The sequence below is a fragment of the Lineus longissimus genome, chromosome 7 (assembly GCF_910592395.1).
Source record: "Lineus longissimus chromosome 7, tnLinLong1.2, whole genome shotgun sequence".
In the NCBI taxonomy this organism is placed as follows: Eukaryota; Metazoa; Nemertea; class Pilidiophora; order Heteronemertea; family Lineidae; genus Lineus; species Lineus longissimus.
In genome coordinates this window covers 6,534,776-6,560,703 of record NC_088314.1, presented here as the reverse complement: position 1 = coordinate 6,560,703, position 25,928 = coordinate 6,534,776, and the positions used below count along the sequence as shown (strand labels likewise).

The window sequence follows — 25,928 nt, the reverse complement described above, 5'->3', positions numbered from 1 at the left end:
GACTAGGACAATTACAAGATGTATTTAGTGGTGTAATTTTAATGAAGAAATGTGCCAGTACTTGGTGAGTAACCTATTGATTGGTAAATACATCACCTTGGTTGATTGTTTAGTCGATTTATTATTTGCTCTCTGATTTCATAGCTTTGACAGGGCAGTTATCTTATCTTGGCTAACTGAAGAAGTGTGACATTGATCTATACTGGAATTGTATACTTTTTCTTCTTATTCTGGCCTCAGCCTGCCTGCAAAATGTACAGTCATCAGAGCATACCATCCTATCCTGGAATGGAGGGTGGTAATTGGCTGATGGCAATGTATTTTACTCGACATGCATCAATGACATGTAATAGAAGTGTGCCAATAAAATCATGATGACTGTAATTTCACTCTCTTCTTTTTCTTCAGCCTGTTGAGTTTCCAATTTCATAATTGCTTGCTAAAACTTGGAAAAATTATTTCCTCGTTCTGTTCCTTGTTATGTTCAAATTTTGTTCTGTTGTGTAAAAATGTTCACTGCCCAGGCTGATGAACCTTTGATAGGTTGCTGTTTGCTCCACAGTTGTGAGTCTGTGTGCACAACAGAAGGTCCATAGTTACTTAGTTTCAAAAACGTTTCATAAATCATATTTTGTTATCATAAATCGTCTCAATTTGTCACAGTGCAGACTGTGTTAAATCAATTTGTCGGATAAGGGCATTGATTAATGAAAGATTGATTACACTTCATTTATATACTAGTGGCTGTTATTGAGATAATCATCAGTTTTAGGAGTAATGTTTTCATAAATCATATTTCGCGTCAGATTTTTTCTATTTGTCACACTCGCAGTGCGACATTGCATCTCAGAAATATTCGAAGTGGTGGTGGTCTTTTTGACCTGGTAAGTACTAAAATGCAGTGCTAGATTGACTGGAAGTGGAATCATGATTTAATGATATGCATATCTTTGCAGTTCCTGTTTGAATTGATTACAAATTACATGCATATCAGGTCTGAACTATACTTGATGTGCGTGGAACACACACTTTCTTGAGTTTGCCATCTCGTCTTGCATTGCATTTATACTGAATAAAACAGATAGAGTCTGTTTATCGAGTAAAACAGGACACCACGTCATCTGATCATCATGCTTGATAATTCAAGTACTAATCATGAATCGCAACACAAATTCAAATTGGTGATAAAAATGCATATTTCTCCAGAATGCCCTGGTAAACTCCAAAATGCCATGGAGAAAATTATGTTGTTTTGTTGTTGTTCTGCAGATATGCAGACATGCAGGTTAGTATCTGCCCACGGTAAGTTTTTTTCTGGCCATGGTAAGATTTTGATTTCCACAGAACTGCTGCATTCCTTGGGGACAATTATGAAGTGTCGTGCAGCTGGCTTCATAACTCACAACCATGGGTACTCGGATGGTATCCGCCTACGACTACGAGATCAATCAGATGAAGTAATCACTGACCTTTGATACTATGATACCCAATAATCTTGGTCAACGAAGCTATTCATAGATGCTGCCTAATTGTTCTGGTGACTCTGGTTGTCTTACTTGTCAGGCTGCGTCAGTGCAGCTATTTGGGTGGAAAATATCTTTAGCAAGAAAGAGACTACTGTAGGCCTTTCGGGATAATTTGGTCCAGTCATTCAGTGGGAGATGGCATGATATGATTATAGAATGGGGGGAGGATGGAAATTTGGAACGATAGGATGAACAGAGGGGGTGAAATGAAATCCTCACATTGAATGAATGAATGAATGAATGAATGAATGAATGAATGAATGAATGAATGAATGAATGAAATTAACTTTTATATAGCGCCTTTCCCACTGCATACAATGTTCAAAAGCGCTCATCACACTCCAAAATGTTCTTGGAATAGGACAGTTTTCATTGGAATGCACAAACGACGGGGGGGGGGGGGGGGGGGATTGGTGTCAAAATTTGCAACATCAGACTGTGCTTGGGATGAAAGTGGTGTTGTACAACATTGTGAGTGAACATGGAATTGAATGGAAAAAGGTATATAGAAAGCGAATAAAAAACCCATCTCCATGACATTGCTTTTGTTAGGTTATCCTTGGTTACACCTGTGAATATTTGGTCATGCCTTCGTATCTTGGAACTATCGCCAGGTAAACTCGTTATAGAGCTATGGTGGCTACTTGATATCCTTTGGGGGGAAATCCTTTGATGTTACAATGTAGCCAAATGGATCCTGATTTAGTAATGCAGGGTACCTTCTAAGCAACCAGTTCGGACATGCCAGGAATAAGCAGCCTTTACTCTACGAAGTACCATTGCCAGGCTGTACGGAGGTGAGATTTCTTGGGCCGAGCTTGTTACTGATGAGTAAAAAACACTGAAGATAAAACTATGAACATTCCACAGTGTCACTTTTCCAAATTATTGTTGCTTTTCCTATTGCATTTTTAAGTACAGTAGACGCCAGTTTAATAGTTTTTTTGATTTCAGCAATTTAAAAAATTTTGTGGGGACGTCATGAATCAATTGGCTAATTTCTTTCCAGAACTACAGTGCTCAAATGTCTGCAATTTATTACCGAACATATCATTTGTGGAGAAATAAATTTTTGCTGCAGTCAAATAGTTTGTTTTTCATTTGTTCATCTTTGAAAAATGACTATGTCTTCAGAAGGAAGGGTTTAGATCCACTGAGTAAGAAACTGTGTATGTAAAATTGGACGGTTAAGGTGTCCCATATGTCGAAAACCGGCATCATGTAACCCACGGTCACCACCTGTCAACCCGGTTGATTTTGCATTTTGATTTCTGCTTGAGGGACTTATGTTCAACTCGGATCCTAACGAAAAAAACGGCCTCAGCCTCATGTCTACCAGTGTTCTCCAGAGGGTTTTCTCAAGGTAGGGTGATACCCTTGATTTGCATGACGTTTTACCAGTGTGCAGCACAAGGTAGGGTGGCCAGCAATTTGAGGTAGGGTGGCCCTATAGGAACCCTCTACAAAGTTCTAGAGCAAGGTAGGGTGGCTCTTCCAAGGTAGGGTGGTAAGCTGCCAAGGTTGACTAATGGCCTTGTGGAGAACACTGGTCTACTTCAGTGTGTATCGTTAGGGTTCAGGGGACCAATTTCATCTATCTTGTCTCCAAGTTGATGCTCTAACGTTTGAATCACCTCATTTATGCATTTATTTTAACAAGGTGATTCTGGTAAGATCTCAGTAGAACTACTTTACAAACCAAACAAATGTCAGGTCAGGGCCAAGTCACCCCAGAGTTGTTGACTTCTTCTCTGGTGTCAAGATCATGTTCTTAATCTTAAACATCAGATCTATCTTTGGGTCGTGCTAATATGACATGCATGACATTCTCATTCTCAAGAGAAAACATGTTACATTCCAAATCGGGCTCATGTTCGATATGGATCAATAGACTGAATAGTGACTGAAAGAACTACTGTAGTTACAATACATCCAATAGCAACAAATTTCTACACTGTAGGTAGATGTACATGTAAAGTGGAACCTCATTTAGCCAACATGTCCTTCAGCAGGACACTTTCTGTATTATCTCTTTTAGAGGCAGTGATTTTGGTTGCAAATAGGTCAATTCTATACAATTTGACCTTGGCAATCAAAGAGTAGGCCTACTGCTGTGGGGAGAGATGTGACAGGTATCAACCTGAAGATGAAAGTCATAACCAACTAGAACTATGCTTTAATTTAAACACTGCTGGACATGCTTGGGTGACAATGGCCAGAATGGTTCCTAGAGCCATTACTAGTCGTCTGGCGTGAGACTGAGAATAAAATAGAGACATTTAAAAAATCAAGGTACATTGGTATTCCATAAAAAGTTGGAGATTTTTTGAAAATTTTCCTTGTATCATAAGGTGAGTCATGATTGATCTAGTGCATAGATCTTGCCTATACACCACCTCCTGGTCTGAGGAGACCGTGTCCTAGAAACCTACTAACCAATTTTTAACAAAAAAACATTCTAAACAGACATGTCTCTTCAGTAAGTTTCCAATGGCCTTCACCTCAATTGACTTGATTTGATAATAACATTACTATAACACATAAAATGTGAATCTGTAATGGCTTCATCACCTTAATAGGCTGAGGCAGTGGAGAAAATGAAGAAGGTTCAGTCTCAAAAGCTATGCATATTTAGAGACTCTTCTTAGAAAGCTATAAACTAGCCCCTTTGCAAATTGTAACTAGCAGCAATACAAAAATGGTTTATCAAAGCCTTGTTCTCTCATCAACAAGACAATGCACTTCGCAGAGATTAAAGACCAAGAAAAGACGTAAAACGGTTGGTTACTCCGTACAGTTACGATTCACCCTGTACAGTCACTCACTGGTAGCACGTTTGGACAAAGAGAAACTCGTAATAAATTTTCTCAAAAAGTCTGCCACCGAGGAAGATTTCCAATTTAATCACCACTCCTTGTTGTATAGAGTACATGAGTACTTGAGGTAAACCGAGACATGATGGCTTGTCAGAAGGGAGTGTCCTGATTTAGGAATGAGGTTGAATGTACTAGTCAGGAGGTATAAATATTGCAAATGCAGTTCTTTACAGGTAGGTTCCATGAAAACAGGTCAAATAATACAGCAACGACACATCTTGGGGCTTAAAATCACTTTGCCTACTATAACAAAGGTGTCCTGCCAACAGAGGTTTCCCTGTATCATTTGATTCCATCGGTTGTCTGCCTTTTAATGTTCTGCCTTGAATGCCATAAATTGACCATCGATATCGATTACGACGTGGGATAGGTCCTAATTTTGTAACAGCTGGTGGAGTAGTTCATTGGTTGTGCGATAGAACTTGGTGATAAGAGCAATACATTTCTCTCAGCCTGTGAATATTGGTAGAACGTCATTTTTCATTATCAAACCTATTGCAGAATTAATAATTTTTTATAAGTTTATATGATAATGAAATAATTATGTGTGAGGGTGTCAGACAGCACCAATAGGGTATAAACAGTAGGAATTATGGTGAAATAAATCGGAGCAAGGTCACTTCTAGAGTATGCTGGGCTAGCTAGCTAATGTTACTCAAGCCCACCCACCTATAGTATAATACGGTTTATCTGTTCCATTGCTAGCTATTCAACCCAGAAAACCAGGGTTCAAAATTGCATTTCTATCTATCACGACAGGTACGACTTTCATAGCGAGAGCACTGCAGCATGAGATGACTGGAAACTGCGCAAAAATTCATCTTTTCACTTACATTACTTGGCAAAACCATAATACCCAGCAGTGACACCAAGCACAATGGTCCTGGTAATTAGGAATGACATAACATGAATACTGTATGCCTGTCCATGTCTTTGAATATATCAGTCTCAAAATGACATCTGAATTCGTGTTCATTTTAAAAGGAAATGGAAAGTTGTGACCAAATGGAGGTTCAGGCTATCATATTGTCAGCCTACTAGGGGATCGTGCTGCTATTGCTGTCATGGCGAGATGTTCACCCCTTATGGTTTGGATCAGACTCTAAAACAAAGTCTGCTATGACTATCATAAAAAAACGGTTATAGGTTGCGTGACACAGGATGATTGTTATTACTGTGACGTTCAATATTCATTGATGCGATTTAAAGAAAGATCACTAATTTGCAGGCAAAATTGCGTGTTGCAGCTACATGCAATAAAATCAACCCCATTTGATATTATTGCAAGACAAATTTGCACAGTATAGATATTGAAGCTTTTGGTGCACCATAGGAATAAGTTGCAGGTGAAATAGAAAAGAAAAGAAGACGGTCTTGTGTACGCAACTATTGATATGCTGCTTTCGCCCTCTGGTGAAAACTTGTGCAACCATTGGTTACCGCCTGTGATGCCATGGAGATAGTTAATGTGACTTGCAGAAGGGGATGTGGTACTGGCTCTTTGTCATCACTGATAAAATAGACTTATACCTGCACTTATAGTTGTATGATCTGTTGTGTTTGTCTTGTGTAAGAAAAGTATTATGTTTAACCTTCCCTGGAAGGAATAGAAGTAAACATAAACCTATTAACTGTCATTTTTGTCTCATGTTGCCTTGTATGATGCAGGCGTAGTAAGCCAGCCCTGGATTCCATTATGGCTCCAGCATTCACTGAGCTCAGGTTGGCATTATTGTCACTCAACTGGGTGAAAGTTTTTCAGACTCTCTTGTGACCTCGGCAAATAACCCTTTTTAGCTCAGCTGACAAAGTCAGCGGAGCTAGTAGAATAGCTGTTCAAATGGTGTCCGTCCTGCAATCCATCCATCTAGGGACCCATCTGTGGACAAAATTGGACATTTCTGATTGGGAAGGCCTAGCCACTTCGTTGACAGTGCTAAATTAGAAGTTGCCCAAGGTGAACTCAAAAAACGAAAAATCAGCGCGATCCGACCTGTATTAAGAGAATGAGGTCATTTCGCGTGTAGATTTCTTTCCCTTTTTACCTCGGTCCACAGAGCAAATATTGTTTTCAAATGTGGCTGAATATTTTTTAATATTTTTTCATTTTTTACTTTTAATGGAATTAATATGGTTTTAACCGCCAGTTGGCGCTGCAGGCACATTGACTGAATTTTGGCGATTTCAAATTTGGCGGTGGCTCAACTTTTTGCAAGCAGTGCCGCTGATTGGCCGATCGATAGAAGAGATGCCACCATTTAAAAATGGCGGTAGTCGCTGCTTCAATGAAGATGAGTGAACTTTCTCATGTTCAATCGGTTGATACTCTTTTAATCAACATGACCATGTACCTGAAATTTGTTTAGGTACTGAAAAGAGTCTATATAATTCAGATTTATCGATAGTTTTTTTATAATATTGCGGAAATTTTGTGCACAAATTAGCGAAAGTTGGTGCTCGTCTCATGTCATTTTAGAGCGAGAAATTTGTTTCCGTCGATCTCTACCACTGAAAAATCGCTTGCATAGCTTCGAATTTTTGTGAAAATAAGTATCTGAACTTGGTTTCAAATAGTCTAGAGAGTTACCTTTGTGGTGATACATATGGTATGTGATAAATATTTGTGGAATTTGTGAAATTCGGTTTTCAAACGTGCCGATGATGCAAGCGATCTCGCGTGAATTTTGCAAGTCCTGATATGTCGACCGGGTGTCAAAAATCACTCGCCTAAATTCAATTCAAAGATCAAAAATAATATCTGAACTTAGTTTCAAATAGCCTACGCAATTATCATTTCGGTGATATATAATGCATGCATGTAATAATTGATTAATCTGCCTAAAACGCGCTATTAAAACGGCGAAAGATCGTGATAAACACTCTGATGGCGGTCGCACTAAATAACGACCGGTAGGGCCCGGCGTCTGGCGGAGAAAAAAAGGTAGCGGCCGGAGGTTGAAACGGGATTTTTATGCACTTTTAACTGTATATATATGTTGTTTGGATGTATTTCTAACAGTTCTGTAACTTTGATGACCAAGCTTGCGCCCAAAGTTGGTGAAATTGATGCTTGTTTATGGACTGCGCTAGCGACCGGAGAATTCGCCGTCGGCCATTTTGGCTACGGTCCCTGAGTTGTTGTGGTTGGCAATTTTGCAACAAATTTCGCCATTTAGGCTACGTTTGTTTACAATTATTTTGAAAGTCACATTATGACATCGTAGTATGAATTCCACTGCAGTTTTGTTACGCAGCAATGCTCATGTTTTTGGTTTGCAATCCTGTACTGTCTGTACACTGCGCTGTGCATGGCTGTACTGTAGCTGTAAAAAAGACAAAAACCATAGCCTAGCCCTATAGGACAGGCTTAGAGTATAACTCAACAAACAGGCCCTCATGATTCATTTGATGGACACCTTATTTGATAGTACCTCATCATTAAGTCCACTAGATCCTGTTCTGTCACATGTCGTAGACGATAGACAATTTTCAAAATGTAGTACACCACTCGCTCATCTTTAAGCCCATGCAGCTCTCGGCTCACATCATGTGGGCACGGTTGGCTGTTGAGTGTTATGGTTCAGTCTGTGAGACTAATTTAAAGAGGTTACACTTTTATTTTGAATTGGAAAACAGCCCACAGGACTGACTTTTCACTGAGTAATAAGTGTGCCCTTCGAAGGTAAAGTCTCTTTCTGGATTTGCTTCCATAGATGCCTTGTTCAGGATATCATCTGACCGATGCCTGATCAAGCACAGACTGTATCCGGTGGTGTACATTTCCCCGTCTATGACACCCTTTTTTATTCAGTCAGTGTTAATTTCTCTTCTCTTTTTTTACAGATTAACTGTTGTTGGTTATTGCAAGAGGAGTCGTTGGCACATTTCAAGTCAAGCACTTGCTGTTCCCACATTCAGAGTGAGGTGTGCTTACTCGTTTTACTGCTTTCCATTCCCGGAGAGCGTTATCAAATATCTGCTGCAAGGCAACAAATATCTGCCGCAAGGCGCTTCAAATATCTGCCGAAAGGCATCAAATATCTGCCGCACCAATAAAGTTCATTTTGTTAACCAACTCTTTATCTTCTTTTCTTCACATACAAAAAAGACCGTCCCAAACATTTGGCTGCATCCACTTCATCAATGTCCAGACAACAGTCGGTTCATTTGACCATTGTAAAGCACCAGGCCCCACCTCACAAAATACACTGTAATAATTATGTACCTTGTGTCCATGTGCATGTTATTAGTTCCACCTACGCTGCATGAAGACAAGGACTCCACTCTTTGACGTCACCACACAACTCCTTGACGTCATCACACACCCCACTACTGCAACGGCAATAGAAATGACTTTACGTCATAATACCAGGGTGACGTCAACTCAGTACTTCAGCATGCACTGATATAGCAAGAAGGTCTTTCGCATCAGCACTTCTGCGTGCTAGACGTTATAGCTTCACGTTGCCTCATAATAACGTTACCGACACACACTTGGCCCTTGCCTTCACCTATCCATTTCAGCTGAGCGCCAGGCCCTTGGGCCTCTTGTTCGTCAATGTTTTAGGCCAACATGTTCACTGCAGGTTTGTTTCTTTTTGTTTTAGACTGCTGTGAAGTGCCATAGCTGTATGCATTGATACGATAAAGAACATTTGTCTATGGTGCGCTGTCTGGAATCTGCAATTTCCATGCTGCCAAGCCTCCAAGTGGAATATTTCATACAGCAACTATGTATTTATACTAATCATTGAATGTGACATTCTCTTTTTGAAGGAGATCAAGTTCACCAGTCTGGCCCCTCAGAAGAAAAGCCGCCTCCGTGCCCGCACTATCTCACAGTCGTCAACAGACAGCTACAGCTCAAGTAAGTCTGATCTTCTGTCCACCCCATTAATATTGCAGCCCTCTTTGCAATCACTTCCTTTTCTTAATTTTCATCAATATTATCTAATGCTAGAACCATCAAGATGAACCTATAATGTATTTGGTACTGCTGAAATTTACTTGTTCATATATTCATAGAATAAAACAAAATAAAATGAAAATTTAATTTGTGTTTTTTTGTCTTATATAAAGTTCGGTATGGTAAGTAAAGTCACACTCCAGTGTGGAATCTTTCTATGGAACTCAGATGGGCTACTCAATGAGTGCTACAACCTGAGCATTTCTGACTGTTGCCATTTCTTTAGGGACACCTTTGGGGCTGACACATGCTGTCCTTAATAAAAAGGTCCTTTGATTGCAGAGGTCAAATTGAGTAGAATTTGCCAATTCAGGACCACAATCATAATCACATTGATCACAGTGGTTACTGAGTCAGTGTCCTCTGCACTAAACTGCTAAACGGAAAATGTTTTAAAATTGTTTGTGGAGACCAAGCTCCCACAGCAGTTTTCCTTAGATACTTATGTACCAGTAGTTTCTTTTTAGATAGCCAGATGGTAGCACACCCTAGTTTGAAACATTACTGGTAGTCGTTGCGAAAGAGCAAAGGAGTAGAAATATAAGTTCAACTGTTCTCTCTTAGGGGGCAGCGCTTGTGAGATTGTTGCTCCGACGTGATGAGCTGTAGATGTGAAATCTTGGCATAAACCGAGCAAGTTGTTTTCTTTCATATGCGTTGGCAAGCCAATGTCCCCAGCCAAGTGGACAACAGCTTGCGATAGACTTTTCCTCAGCCCACTGGCCATCATCAACAACCCCAGTTTGGGGTGACACACAAAAAGTGTTCATCCCGCATCCAAATATCATGTTACTTAACATTGACCAGCTCGGGAAGTGCAATCCTATACACCAACTGGATAGACCATCCCTGCCCAGATTGAATTAGTTTTGGTAAGAAAATCAATATGGGAAGATTTGTGACCTCGGTTGCAGTGCTTTGTCTGTCTATTTTCATATTCTTTGGGCTCGTATTTATGCTTGCTATTGATTGGACAAAAGAACATTGGTATCGGGTTATGATATTACCGGTCAGATTGGACAGGCGACACGTTGTTTCACAGCTGACAAGAAGATAAGCAGACAATGATGAGGAAACAAAATACTGTAAACCCAAAAATATCCACGGCCATTTTATCTTGCAGTTTTGTGAAATTGCATCTTGCTAATAACTATAAGGAATTGGTAGTGTCTAAAGGACTGTAAAGTACCATGTTCCTTGAAATCCAAGATTGGGTTTCTGAAGAGAGGACATGGGTATGCCCAGTCCATACCAATCTCGTGGTCCGAGCACTTCTTTTATGGTGCTGGACAGCTCTATGATATTGGCCCAAATGGTCCAGCTTTGATCATACCAGGTGATTAATTCTCGCTGTCTTTGCTGTAAACCTACAACATTATTTGAGCTGTGTCCAAGTGCACGCTTTGATCTGTTGTCAAGTAGCGTGCCAAATTAACAACGATTGAAAGACCATACATGACCCATCATTCCTAATTGTTGTTTTTTGACGTTGGTACAATTCCTCTTGCAGTCAAATGAATGTGGTGTCTGTATTGCCAGATATGGCGAAGGCAGCGTTCCCCTCCGAGGTCCTCCAAGCCAATTAGATCCAAACAAGATAACCAGAATAGAATAAATCTGGTTGATCGGCATGCCAGTAAACATTATTGCCGATTTGACAAGTCCTGATGTATTGACCTGTCATTGCTCAAGTTCGACTCAAGGACAGTGATGCCCAAGGGTGAAGCAGTGTTTTAAAGCTCGCATCAAACCTCTAAATGTTGTTCTGATAGACAAATCTTGCACTTCAGGAACTGTTTACTCAGTTTTATTCTTTAATTTCAGACTCCAGCTTATCAAAGTCTTTAAAACCCTACCTTTACTTGTATAGAGATTAAAGAGCTTTGTGATCCCTTGGAGCATCAGGCTTGTGTCAAGATCTGAAAACCTTGGCACTACACAAAAAAAGAGCATAAGAAAATCAGAAAGGGTGTCCATGAGGTAATAGGGAGTTTCGGCAGGGGCAAATTTTGTGCTTGTATGATATATATCCGTATCGATTTCACTTACATGTACAGCCGCGTCACAAATTTATGCGTTATTATACGTAAAATCGATGTGGATACTCCATACGGGAGAAAATTATTGATTTGCTGAAGCTCTCTAATGTTGACCTTCAACTTGTCAGTGTCTGAGTCGATGGCAGATCAGTCCTCCTGTCAATGGCCAAGATAATGATATCATGCTCCAATTGTCCTGTTGGGCCAAAGAAGCATGACGGTAGGTCCCTCGCATGACTACTCGCTCATAACACCATCGTCAATGCTTTCCTTCTGATATTGAAAATATCGATTTTTTAGCTCGAGTTTGTCAAGTGTTCTTCAAATAATTCAGACAGGGGAGTTGATAGATGACCTTGGTGCCAAGTAAAATTATTGTAATCTTTACTGGTTTTGTGCACATCCCACAATATTAAATTTACGTAGTGACACAATTGTGAAAAACAAAAAAAATAATATGCTTGTTGCGAAAATATAATGCTTGCAGCAGCTCTGTGACATTGACCATCAATTATAGCAGGCTAACAATAGTTTGTTGACGATCCATCCATGATATCATTGCATTCCTAGTAGCTACTATAGATGTCTTCTCACATCCGAGTTAACAGGCGGAGCATTTTGATATCATAGAAAACCAATGTTGTGTACCTTCGGGAATCGATTCCATGAAATAATATCATCACCTTGCCATCAAATCATAGGCAGACAGCAAAAGCTACCTGTCAGAATCTTTTTCTGTTTAAATCAATATTGGTTAGGTTGCCTAATCCTGCTAGCTTCTTTTATGGTAATCTGGTTGCATATGATCCTGGCTGCCAGGATTATTCACAGCCAGGATCATTCACATACTCTATCCACAGACTGCGAGGTCAGTTTCGCATTCATAAAGCATGGCGTACTCGTATGAATACATGGGTAAGCTGTCTGTTTTCATGTATCTCTAATAAGAATACTTCCCATATCAAATTCAAAATGTACCCCCCCCCCCCCCACCCCACACACGCACACACATGCACGCACACGGTGGAAAAAGACTGATATCAATGAATGTGAAACCGGCCTCTTAAAAGTCCTTGGATAGAGTATATCCATCTCTTCAATGTTTTACCATGCCATGCGATTCTCAGAACATAACGAGGAAGGTTAGTCAGCTTGGGGACTGTCGTTGCTACCTTACCCCCATGGGAGTAAAAGCAGGCCACGCAAGTCCGCTGATGACTTGGTTTGGCCACAAGAATCTGCTATCTCAGGGAATTGTATGAAAGGGGAGGTCAATGATTATATGTTCTCATCATTCATGTTCTGTCATCTGCTAGGGTTGCTCAACCAAATTTCAGATTCCTTTGGCTGGGAATGTTTCAGTTTACATTGTGGAAGCTACCAAATTTCCTTTGCCTTGATGTCCAAATGGAGTTGCAGCTGGGCTTTTGTATCAAAGGTAATTTGAAAAGCAGTGTCAAGGTCACAAGATTTCAGTGTTACATGTGGAGAATCACTGCAGATGCGTCCTTTGTCTTGTGTACTGTTTTTAAGGGTTTTGATTGGGGGGAACTTGTAACATCTCGACTCGCCTCCTCTACAGGCTGAAATCGGCTGATGCTGTAACTCAACTCTGATAGAGCCGTCCAGTAAAAAATGTGTTATCAGGCTGTGCGTATAAGTAAACGTTTTTTAGTCCAAATGGTAATGAAAAGATTGCTTCCTGGCGTAATTTGAAAATGGGATTTGGTGTGGGCACATGAAATATAGATGGGATGTGGACATTTATTTGTTGGCCATTTACTTGGGTTGGTGATTACTTTTAGATTGGTTTAGTGGTTGAAGAAATGTGATGAAATTTGCCTCTAAACTTGCTGTGATAGATTGGTGGCAAGGCGGATATAGAGTTCTTTGCTCAGAATCAGGAGGTAGTGAGTTTGACTTTTGGAAGATTGCTGCTGTTTCATCGCAGTGTCCTTGACCAAGACTACTTGTGCACCATTTGGTCAGTGAAGTTGTGATCATTGTTATTGGTGTTTCTTATTTGTCTCTTTCTTCCTTTAATTATTTCCTACCATCTCATTTATATACTTTTGATATTTCATCTTCTTTCATATGTCCCCAACTATATAACAGTAGGTATGTCTTCTGCATGCACTTTAGTCACGGTTGCATTAACTTTCACTACCAAGTTTCACCCCCAGCACCTCCAAGTTCGATTTGTCCACAATCTATTCCCTTTGAAAAGTTTGTGATCCAGGGCGTCAAACATACATCAAAGACATCAGAAAAAAGACACTGCATATATATCATGTTGGTGGGTCCTTTAAAAAAATAAATCTTTGCCATTATTTCCAGTGACTGCAATGCTGATAGTCATAGTCGCATTAAACATGTCCACATTCAGCAATCCACTTCCACGAACATCTCCCTTTGAGCAGATTCTTAGCAATCCGGTGGGTTAAACATGTTCAAAGACACCAGAAAAAGAGACTGCATGTATCATATTTGTTGTCCTTTGAAGTTCTATAACCAGTATTATCGAAGTACATCCCATTTACGCATGCTCCTGTTGTTCAGGAAGATCAAGTAATTCTAATCCTGCTTGGGAAGAGAATGCTGTGTATCTAGTTGACATCTCTTCAAAAGCTATTCTCGTGAGAGCAGCAACTACATGAGCTATCAAATTCATGTAAACATAGTATAGGCTGAGCCCCAACGAAGCTTTTCCTCCGATTTAAGGTTATTTTGGATCTTGTATAGAACACCTTTCTTGTCAAAAGTTCCTCCATCAGAATGGGTTTCTGAGTATCGGGCTAGGCTGCCAGAGAAAATTTCAAATCATCAATATTGCTTTAATCCATACTTGATATGACCAAATTTGGCATTTGTCGCACAGTGATGATTGACATGCACTTGGATGATATGGGGGCGAGGGGTTGAACAAGCTCCTTTCTGAATGAGAGGTACATAGCAGATTATGTTTTGGAAATTGTGTGTCGGTGGCAGTGATAACCCCTCTCACCCCAGTAAGGCCATCCCCACCTTTGATAACAGGCAGTGGAAGAAGGGATCTTGGCGCTTGTGTGTCAACCCCTGATACATCAGACTGATGCCACCTGGGCGGTTGATGCCGTTCAACATGTTCAATGTAGTAAGACGTTTGGTTGGCGACCAGTTTTCTGACAATGATGACGTCATTTTCTGTTCAGTCGATTAGGTCGATTTCATTTTAATATATCCAGCTGCCTCAGCTTGATGAAACTAGAGTATACATAATGAAGCAAGCATATTGGCTTGGTAACAAGGTTCCATAAATAGCTCAGGCAAGCTTTGAAATGAATGCTTGTGTGAAGAAGTGACATTCACGAAGCAGATACTGATAATGTCACACAAATCCTCCGAGACTGCCCTTAGATCTGGATTAGCGATATCATCGTCGAGTGCTGGACTCGTAATCTTTGTGTACTCGATGCAACTACAGCATTTCTTCTGTTGTTCATGTTTTTTGGCTAAGCTGTAAGATTTCCCAGGTTGTAAAAGAATAGGGGGATGTGTAGTGTCTTCTTGACAACGTCAAAGGCTTCGACAATGTCGAACCTTTCTTTTTTTTTGGTAGCCATATTGGCTTCTCCATCGCATAGGCGTTCTATGGCAGTTCGCATTGGTATTGTATTGGTATCCTGGCAACATTAAATCCTTCCCTTTTAATCTAGGGTCACATGTGAGCAGCAACTGATGTCAAAGACAAGCGCGATTCTGCTGAGCTAAGGTGAAGTGGTACAATTATAGCCTCAGTACAATTATAACCTTGGTGTGCATTGTTTTGTACAGCCGGCTGTTCTCTACATTCCGAGAGCTAAATTGTACCTTGGCTTTAAATCAATTGTATCACTCTACCTTACAGCCTTGTCTCTTAACTGCTGTCGTGAGGGCTCCTGGTCCATCACCATAGGCGTTCAGTTGAATAACTTCTAATTAGTGGTTCTCAGATTGATCATTCATTAAGGCACTAACGAGCATGATGCGTGCATTGTGTGCTCAGTTGATTACCACCTGGAGAAGAGGGTTCTGTGCATCAATAAATGGTGCAGTATTAGCATTTTGACGACTTCAGAAAACATGCAAAGGAGCACATTTTGTTGCATAATGACCTGCAATCATGATCGCATGCAACAAATATCACTTGTTTGCGGTGGTCGTCTTCGAAGTCCGTGAAAAGAGTCAGTGGTCACACTGATACAAACACGTATTGTGCTAATAAAGATTGATCTACATGTCAAGCAAGATATAAATGCTGTTGTTATGATTGTAGTTTCTCGATCAAATTCGACTTAACAAAAAAATTTTTTTAGTGGGTTAATTAGAGTAGTACTACAATGGATTAACAGTTTAATCCAGCCACCTGGTTAGAGTATCAAACTGTTGTGCTGGTTTGGTCTACCATGTTCTCCTAATCTGCTTTGACCCGGCCTCTAAATATTGGATCAATTCCAATGTTATGATCGGGAGAAATAACTTCTATGGGCAATCGCCAAGAGGGGGTTCTCGTGAGAATCAAAACTGTATAATGTTGTATGAGGCCAATGAAAGTTAATTCGTGGTTTCTTCTACTGAGAAGTTCACACTGTTCTCTTTTGTGATTCATCAGAAGCCATTGCTAAGACTTTTAGTGGTAGGCAAACCTTCTGGGCCCAGTTGCTCAATCAACATCCTAGACAAGTATCAGCTTTTAATCAACTTAGCGTTTTCTGTTTCAGTAAATTTCATTTACGATAGTAGCATTAGGACTTGACACCAACATTGCTGCCATGCAGCTCCGATTGAGCTCGGTTGCGCGATCTCTTTAAGTAAATTCAGTGAATTTCTTTTACAATAGTTGCAATTGGACTTAAAACACCAACATTACTGCTTGTGCTAGCGCCAATGGAGCCCTGTTCCGTTACTTCTAGATGTTCCATTACTTTTTCCTTGATGACAAATTTATTACTGGGAATAGTACAGACATATCAGTATGGCTGTAATATTACGAGTAAGTGTACTCATGTCAATATGGCCCCAAGTAAAATCAATAACCGATCAAAGCAAGTCTTCATATATGTGAAGGCCAAGTTTATCGCAGTATATATCTAATTAAGCAACAGCCTGTTTCATTCATGTTAAACGATTCTATTGACCATTCCCTGTACCAAGATAAAGGTATTTGTTCCACCTTCAGAAGAACTGAAAGACATCAGGTCAAATGGGCGAAAATTGCCCCAATGGGGGACTTGCTCTTCCCTTATGTTTTTGTTGCTATGCTCGAGTTTGTAAACAGAGGCCACAGACAGGGGCTATATTACCCCCCTCTGTTTCTTTACAAAGTTGTACTACTTCTAATAAACTGCAGCTTGTGAGTGAAATTTGTGAACAATATCATGTTATTAAGATTAGTACCTTACCGTGGATGGTTAAGTATGCTTATACTATGATTAATAATAGTATGAGGCTTACTGACTCAATTTAAGCAAGCAAACTGTTCTTAGAAGTATATCTGTTGGACTAGTAGTTTGACCAGTTTTGATTTTTTTCAATTGGACTTCATACTCTCAGTTTCTGTAACTGTATATAGACTGGACACTTGCTGTTTCAGAGACTGGACACTTCTCGTTTTCAGTGACTTCTTGTGGAATAGTCTCGGTGTCTGAAGAGACACTGGTTTGTCATCTTTTTGGTCATGTGTAAGTTCCTCCTCTGTCTTGGTTTGCTGAGATCCATTTGCACCTTAGTTTTTCGAATCTGGTTGGGCCCACAAAAATTCCACGCTCGTAGGATGCAGTTGGAAGGAGATCGAGTCTCTTCAGGTGCTGGTGAAGTGTGCAGTACCCTGTGCACTTCTTGTTTTTATTTTGAATATTGAATTCCAATCCAGTGAGTGTTTGCTCCTTTTACTTCGTTACAACTCGATGCCTCTCTACGTCCCTTCTCCATAGCTAGCAGCAGAGGTCCATTCACTTTCTAGTTTCTTCAAATGCAAGAGATAATCCCTTTTCATGACAAAAAATCTAAGCTTTTTGAAATTCCGAAGGCGTGCTCTTTTTGAACTCATTCTGACGGTAATCTTTATGAGATTAGTTGTTTCCCGTTCGATATGGAACTCGATTCCTCTGTATGTCCTTTCTCCATAGTTGTTGTTATCCTCCTTGCTATATTGATCCCATCTTGCACTATAAATACCACTGCTGTTAGCGTAGCGCTGCATTAGCCCAGCGCTAGACACGTGGGGAAGAACAGTAGGAAGCTGTGCTCTTCAATACAGGATGCACACAGTTTAGGTTCAAAACTTTCAGGGGTTTCGGCGGTGCTACATTTCTTTTCAGTTCGACCCTTTCCCTATGCATATCTGTGATAGGAGATAGCCATGACAATTTGTCGACAGTTCAGGTGATGAGGAATCATTCATGCTGGTTTTGTTTACTTCCTGCTTTGAGGAATACTGGTTGTTGACATTTCAGAGTTAATGGGATGGTTGTTGTTAGGCTGGTGATGATCTTGTCCTTATAATATAATATCATCAAAAGTAACGGAATATCTTTTAATTCATGCAAGTCAGGATCTAGTACAAGTCAGTTTCTGTAAGGAATATTCATAGTGATATGTCAAAGTTCGTGCTATATTCGTGTTTGTTAACTTTGTGATAGTCTGAGGTAGTATTGGTGGAATATTTTCATGTTAGTGCAATAGTCTGTCCATTTTTGATCTTGCGTATTATGGAGATAGTTCATTATCCTTTATGCAGAAATATCATCAAGAATTAAGAATAATTGTTGATCGTGTAGATATGTTTCTGGAGGACTAAAGGGTATCGAGGGCAGCGTTATCATAAGTTAAGGTTAACGAATCTTTTAGCAGATATTGCCAAGAGATCTTTTGTGGATATTGTTGAGATAGGTTGTCTGAAGATAAGCTGATCTTAAAGCTGATTCATGGATATCTCAAGTAGTATTGTGATTATTTAAGCTGTGATAATGATGCCACTGAAGAAGTTATTTCGGATTAATTCGGGCGAATCCGAGACAACTCTGCGCAGCATCAGCAAAGACGATGTTAACGTTCCACAGAAGATTTTGGAAAATTTGGAATGTAGCGAACCTTACAAAGATCGCCAACGTCGAAGGAGTAGCATTCAAATCGATCGGAGATATAGCAATGTTAGCACGCTCACTGCTACTGATTGTAAGTATATCTGACATTTCATTGTTTTGCCGTGAAAAATAGTCACTTGGGTACGGAACAGTTGTATTTCAGATTCCGTTCCAATCCACTCAAGCCGCAGTGTGAAAGCATGTTGCAAAATCCACCCATTGTTACCAGCGTTGTTTGAAGGTGACAGCTTTATGACATAGTGTATATCAAGTGAAAAGTAAAAAAAGTATACTGCCACTCTGCTGGTCAGTGGTGCTGTAGGGGTGTTGTGTCTTATTTGGAGAGTCTTAGATGATTAGATGAACATACATTACAGCTGTAACGGCTCAGACACAGAAGCCTGAGTTCCTGGTAGAAGAAAGAGTGAGATCACTGCCTATCATCCGTCCAATACATGTACTGTGGTTTGTGTGGTGTGTAGATGAGAGGCTAAATATGATGTGTCAACAAGGTCCTTCTCGTATATTACTAGTGACCAAAATGGCCAGCAGCAAAAGGGTTAACTGTTTCTGCCAAGTCAGTCAGCATCTAATTTTCTAATGGTTTTAAAATCTTGTTTCTCACACTTGACATTTAGATGAGCTTGCCTGGTAAACAGTGTTATGTGCACCACGAATCTTTTTCTTCTTCATCAGTGTATCCTCTGCACTTGATGGAGTTGTTTTCCATAGAGTATTTCACCTCCAAGGCGGGATGAACATTTTGTATGCCACTACGGGTACACACCAGTTGAGGCTATTGGCAAGATGATGCCAGATGATGAGTACATCTCGAGATGTTTCCATTTGGTTGGTGTATTTCACTTGTCTTAGCACAGTACCGTGTTAGCGGTAGTGGGGGTCAACTGTAGACATCACCAAAACTCCGCTTTTACGCAGATTTGCATCCTTTCGGGATAGCAAACTAGTTTGAACAGGGGAAAGAGTGTGCACATGATCTGTGTTTGGCAAAGAGCATTTATGTCTTTACTGTTTTGTGTTGGGTTGCCTCAGTGTCAAATATCTGAGTATTGACCTTTGGATGGTGAAGTCGATGCTTCTATCTCTACCCCCAAGAATGGTTGCAATTATGTCAAAAGATGGGAACACTTATTCGATAAATTCCTTGTTCGTTTTGTTGCCTTGGAGGTGTTTCATTTCGTTCTTGCTGTGGAGGCGTATTATTGTGCATGTTCTATTTTCGTAATCCACTACCGATATCACAAAATATTTTCAATAATTCATGAATATAAATACAAAGATAGCTCATCAAATAGCTCAAGGGTTGCTTGTTTTACGATTTGAATACATATTTATTGGACTATAACGAATCAACGAAGAGCTGCTTTGTGGGTGATGGCCATTGTTTTTAACCCACTGCTGCTCAGGAGTCAAGCTCACGTGGCCAATGTATACTGAAGAAGAAGATAACTTTCCTTTCTAAGAAAGTACAAGAGGCTTCGTCTGAGGTTTGACTTTGAAATACAAAGTTGCACAAACTTGTCGATATGAACTATTCAATATGCAATAAAGTTGTTTGATATGCACTATCTTTCTGTTCAGTACTAATTATGGTTTGATGTACATGATGACAGTGGCAGGTCAATAAACATTGATCTTGACGTATTGTACAATCCACTACAGTGGTATGTTCGATTTGAGATGCTCTGTCAATATCACTTCTGATGGAGTTATTCGAAATAAATCAATCAGTTGTATTTTAAGGCATATATTTAAATGACAAACTCCACAGTTTAATTGCCTTGATAGCAATGTTGTCAAAGACTTTCTTTCTTTGGCGTATGTCATGCGTACCATGTAAAAAACCTTGGCAGCAATAGTCATGCAACAGCGCGTGAGCTGCAAGCCGCTAATGCAGCACGTGAGCTGCACGCCGCTAATGCAGCACCAGAGCATTGGCTGTGAGCAGCTTCCGCGAAGCAGAGAGTTTGTCAGTTGTGACAGGGACTGCAAGACTAGTGCATGTGATGATCGTAATTCATTGATAAGTCACAACTTTATATTTGCGTGTAATGACCAATCTGATAGAGGGGGAGAGGGGCATGGGGTCTCTCGGGGAAAAATGAAACCAGTTGGCATTGCATGATACATCCTGTTAAGTTTGTGGTTCCGTTATGGCAGCTATAACAGCCAGAGAAAAGCAATGAGGACAAGAAGTAGGAACCTTTCCTCACTAGCAGACATACCACAGTTGCACGCCTCTCCTCTTCCAACTTGAAGATGTAAGATCTTTTATTGCTACCAGAACACAAGAGCATTCACTTTCACTTTCAATTTCAATTTGCTTTGATTAATTCAATAATAAATTGCAGCTAGAGGGTAATGGAAGGTCGAGCAGGAGGAGAGAGGCATACAGTCTATTGGGACAGTAATGAGACCGATTTGCATTGCACGACATTTGAAATTGCCACTGAGAGACGGAAATGCTTAGTTGGTGCGATTTAAAAGATTATAAGAGCTGTTGGCGAACAGGCTATGCATGATAATATATGAGGGAGCAACGTGTGGTCTATTCGACCATAACAAGACTGAATGGCTTTGCCTGATAAGTGGTCACTGAGGGAGGTAGATGCATCATTGTTAGTTTGCGATGGTTAAAAGGTTCCGTTGTTGCGGCACCTGTGAGGAAGACCAGAGACAAAGCATCTGAATCGATGATGAAACAGTGTCGTAGCAGGACAGGAATACTGGCCACAGCGGCTGCCTCGTAAATTGAGCACACAAAGACTGATAAATGATGTTACATGGATTGATACTGCTTGGATTGCATGATGTTCATGTAATGAGATTTGTGATTCTCATCACTTTGCATGTGTTTTCTAAAAAAAAACCTGTCTGTGGAGAGCTGACCATCATCGCAATCTTTGAATGCAGGACTTGTATTCCAGCCACAATGCAATTTAAAGGGTTAAAGGAGGAGAACAGATGATATACTCTCATACAATGTTTGAGTAGAGCAAATGTACTTTAAGCAAATATAAATGTGAGGTTAAGGTTTGACAAGGTATGTATTTGTGAAGTATCGCTGAAGTCAAACAACTTGCCATCACAATATGAAAAAAAATTAATTTCTTTAGAAGGAAAGCTACCACTAGCAGTGTTACCTTATTGACACCTGTTTTCTCCATGTCTAAAGCTACATGTATGTACCTGCAGCGGGACCACTGATGATAGCGGAAACCACACTTTTCACAGGTGGGTTTATCTTGATTGGTGCGGTAATTGTAACTGACTACAAATCCTGTGGAACGCAGTGGTTTACCGCTGTAATGGGGTTGCACTTCATTTCATCATTGGAGACACACCCGGCTTTCCTTAATTTGGGCTTATTATTTGTCAATTTTTCAGGCCTAATCTAAAATAGGATTCATCGACCAATATTATACAATTTTCATGGCAACTTGCCATCCACCTGGAGACAGCACAATCAAATTGATAATTAGTTTCTTGGCCGCATTGGCTCTTGGTGCAAATATTACTATTGATTGATCATATTGGGAGCGCTCCAAATAGGTATTGGCAGAATGAATATCAATGTGTCAATTACTTGAGGAGGAAATTAGTCGTGGCCTGGCATACAATTGATATCATTTCGGTACAATTTTGCCGAGCCACAAGAGGAATGTTGCCAATAATGTAACACTTTGGAATTCAGTCCGTGTTTCGCTCGGAAATAATGATATTGACCATTAATTACTAAGACAAATATGGCGTCAGTACTATCACAGAGGTATTTTGTTTCTAGCTAATGTTATGAGAAGAATATTCCTATCAAACAAAGCCACTGATTTTTGAGGGTCTGAATATTATCTGCATGTATCGACATGGGGAACGCCAGCGAGTCAGGTCTGTTATAACTTTATGTGTTGATGGGGGTGACCAATTTGATCCTGATACGTTCTAGCTAAGGCGAGACTTTTTTTATTTGTTGGTGCTCGGATCCGCCGACCTCCCGATGTTCGAAATAAGAAAAAAAATAAAATTTTTATATCTAGCCAGTCTCGGATCCGCCGATTCGAACATTACCGATTTTACAAAACCCAGAGTTTGAGAAATCCTATCAATTTTTCGAGACCATGAAATCTTTGGAAAAAAACATTTTTTTTTGTTTTTGTTTTTCGTCCTCCTCAAAAATATATTCCTCCAAAAATCCGAGCACCAACTAATAAAAAAAGTCTCGCCTAAGGAATTGATACTGAACTGGAAGTACTGGTTGTCTCACCAAACACCACAATCTCAGAGCAGGCTGCTTCCATATTGTGCACCAACCCAAGTACTTTTGAGATTTCATCCACAATGATCAAAATGCGGTTTATATGCAGTGAACTCTCATATCGTCACCCTCATAAAACAAATGCCTAAGTAGTTATTTTGCCAAATTGATGTTTTCGTCTGAGTTGGCTCCTTACCGTAAGAGTCACCTGTGTTAAAAGTGAAAGTTTCCACTCACTCTCACTCGCGCTGTATCCTTCTCAGCACTTCCGTGCCTTGTCAGTGATCACTCCCCCAGGGACAGAAGCTGAGCCAATATCTATGATCTGATATTGTTGACATTTAAAGATTGGTCTTCTCAAAGAGTAGCTCCAAAAGAGTCTCCCCAACACAACAGAACCATCTTCTTTTTCACCTACTTTGGGATGAAACATCTCTGATGTAATTTATCGTGGAAATGTTATTATCACAAAGACGAAATTTAATCAGAGATGGCGGCATGTTCTTTGTTGATGGTTTGGTAAGATTTAGACATTACATGTATGTAATTATTTTACCATTTCTTCAAATACATTTGGCGTATCTATCAAGAATTGGAAGTATGTACAGAATAATCTGGAATTGAAGACATAATGCAGTTGTTGTATGGCCCAAATTTTGATGTTCGCATTGGAAAGTGCTCATCAAAACCTTTCCTAGGAATGGTCATGTGAATCAGGTTAATTCCCAGCTCAGGAGCACTTTAACATCTGTGTTGCAATTGAAAAAAGTGCTTCACTTATCAGCCACTGAATGTGTTTGTAGGTTTTCTGATGTGGCAAAGTGATTAATGATATCAATCTGGTAACATGGTCGGCTGGAACAAGATCCATCTACGTCCAGATAGTAATAAAGAGTTAAAGTTAAACAGTTTAAAACTGTTTCTACCAAAAAACAACGATTTCTGGCCGGGTTCTGACCGTATATAAGCATTCCTTATATTGCTTGTCACAGCGATAATTTTCGAAGGTTGCAGCAACAAAGATTGCTCATTTGCGGGCCGCTTAACCAACATTTTTATGGTACAATACTTCACCTTGGTTTGTCAATGTTGCTAATCCTCGTTCTTGATATGATTGCAAGTTGCACTCTGATCCAACCACGAACATCTTTCATCTTTTATGGAATTGTATGTTTGTCATCCCTTACTCTCTGTTCTCCTACATGTCCTGCAAAAGCCCTGTTTTGATCTTTGCAGGTTGTTCTATATGAAGCTAGCTGTTCCTATTTTGTTCGGAGAAATTGAACACATTTTTTGCTTACTGCTTGGCAAAGGCAATCTAGGTAATGGATGTGTTCGAGACAGTTGCTGATGTCAGGTTTTTTTTTGTAAACCTGGTAAAAATGTGAGGTATTAGATGTTGGAGGGCACATTCACCGATCGCTTTCACTTTATCTGTAAAGTGCCTGTCGAAAGAGCAGGAAAATATGCCGTTTTTGTGAGGTAATGCCCTGTGTGTACCAAACTGCCAGCAGCACTACATTTTAAAAAGTGCTTATCATTGAACCAAAGTTTCTGGATATCATTCCATTTTCGTGGGATATCAACCCACGAAAAGGTAACTTGCCATTTCCAATTCACTAATACGTTTTCAAAGGTCCACCCACCAGAGCAGAAATAAGAGTTGATGATGAGCTTGATTCGGTGGACGAAATACATGCCTCCATTCATGAATAGACAAAGTGGAATTGTCCTTTGTTTGGGAGTGTCAGGCATCCTTGTTTTTGACGCAGGAAATGAAAGGATGTTGTATCGAGACCTATCAAGTGGGCGATATTTACTTCAAGGAACAAAAATTCTTCACTATTGAACTGTCGGATATGTCAGGCAGCAACCTGTCGGAGCACATCCGCAACTTCAGATTAAAAAATTAAATGAGAGGGACTACATCCTCCAATCTTGTACCCAAGGAGGCCCTCTTATGTTTAGATTGGTCAGAGCAGTGAATTTTGTGCAGCTTCCTTTCATATGGTACATGTATTTACCTTGAAGGGAACTTTTGCTACTGAAATATGTTTTGTTTACCTTTGTTGCAAACATTGGCGGGGGCAGAAAGAGCAATGACCTTTTCTTGTAAAAGCACTATCTTTACAGGATAGTTCATGAGCTTCAGCAGACTGCTGACAGGGGTATGTGGTGAAAATGGTTTACTTATAGGTTCTAACTAGAAAATATACTGATGTTGCAACTTAGGTTCCTTGTTGTATCAGTTCAAATGAAGAAGTCAACACCAGGTTGAAAGATGTTAACGCTTTTGAATTTGCTGTTGGAATATGCATAAAACGCAATGCGTTCTTGGGCCCAGTCTGCCTGGGATCAGCTATTTAAAATAACATCTCTGTCTCAGTGACGGTGACGAGCGTAAAACAGTCGTCATTTATTATTGAACCAAACTGGCTCTTTATAGCACCCTGCAGCTTAATAATGACCAATGAGATTTGGCTTGCTACTGGAATATAAATTGGGTCCTATAGCTGATTCTGTGTCTGCAGTCTGCAAACCACAACCCCATTGATAGTGATGACAGCCCTAGTCCCTTACTACCAGGGTCATCAACCTAATCACATCTGTAAATCCTCTGTGGTCAGCTTTGGATGGCTAAAACTAAATCATTCTGTATTGAACAAAATTAGCTGTCTGCAACAAACTTCAACCTTAAATGGCTTGCCACTGGAATATGAGTTAGGCAGGATATTCAGCGAAATGCCTCCGTCGAAAGCCTGTGGCCTAATGGCCTGAGGGATTTGGCCTGCTACTTGAATATGAAATAGGTTGGCCAGTTTCCCTGCTGTCTGTAACCCAGTCACTACTACCTTATTTGTTGGGATGGCTGTCATAATGATAGCCTGCCAAGGGGACATGGGGCTTAGCTGTTGGCTTTTCATGACACTACAGGAATGGGAAGGAGGCCTAACGGATAAGGTAATCAGACTGTCCAAACTGTACTGTACTCTTCTGTCCTGTATAAATAACCAGCTGCTCTGAAAGCAACAGCTCCTGCTTACAAGCCATTTGCATTCAACAATGAACTGGACATGCAGTTTGGGTCAATTCCCTCCATTCCACAAAAAAACACTGTTATTGTGATCACTGCCAAAGGTCATCA

At 40.1% G+C, this 25,928-nt stretch overlaps 1 protein-coding gene across 2 annotated transcripts in view; it reads left to right on the top strand.

Annotated features, from left to right (window-relative positions):
- The window catches only part of LOC135491734 (adenosylhomocysteinase-like 1), a 79,341-nt gene that overhangs the window by 887 nt on the left and 52,526 nt on the right, over positions 1–25,928 (top strand). Inside the window, exon 2 of one of the 2 annotated variants that reach the window (XM_064777826.1) lies at positions 9,179–9,269. Coding sequence is in view for 1 of the 2 variants with exons in the window: in XM_064777822.1 (XP_064633892.1) it covers positions 18,394–18,601 (208 nt within the window). In the remaining variant the exon portion in view is untranslated. Of the gene's footprint in view, positions 1–9,178; positions 9,270–17,639; positions 18,602–25,928 lie in introns of those variants that run through there. The other variant, XM_064777822.1, reaches the window with a different exon arrangement.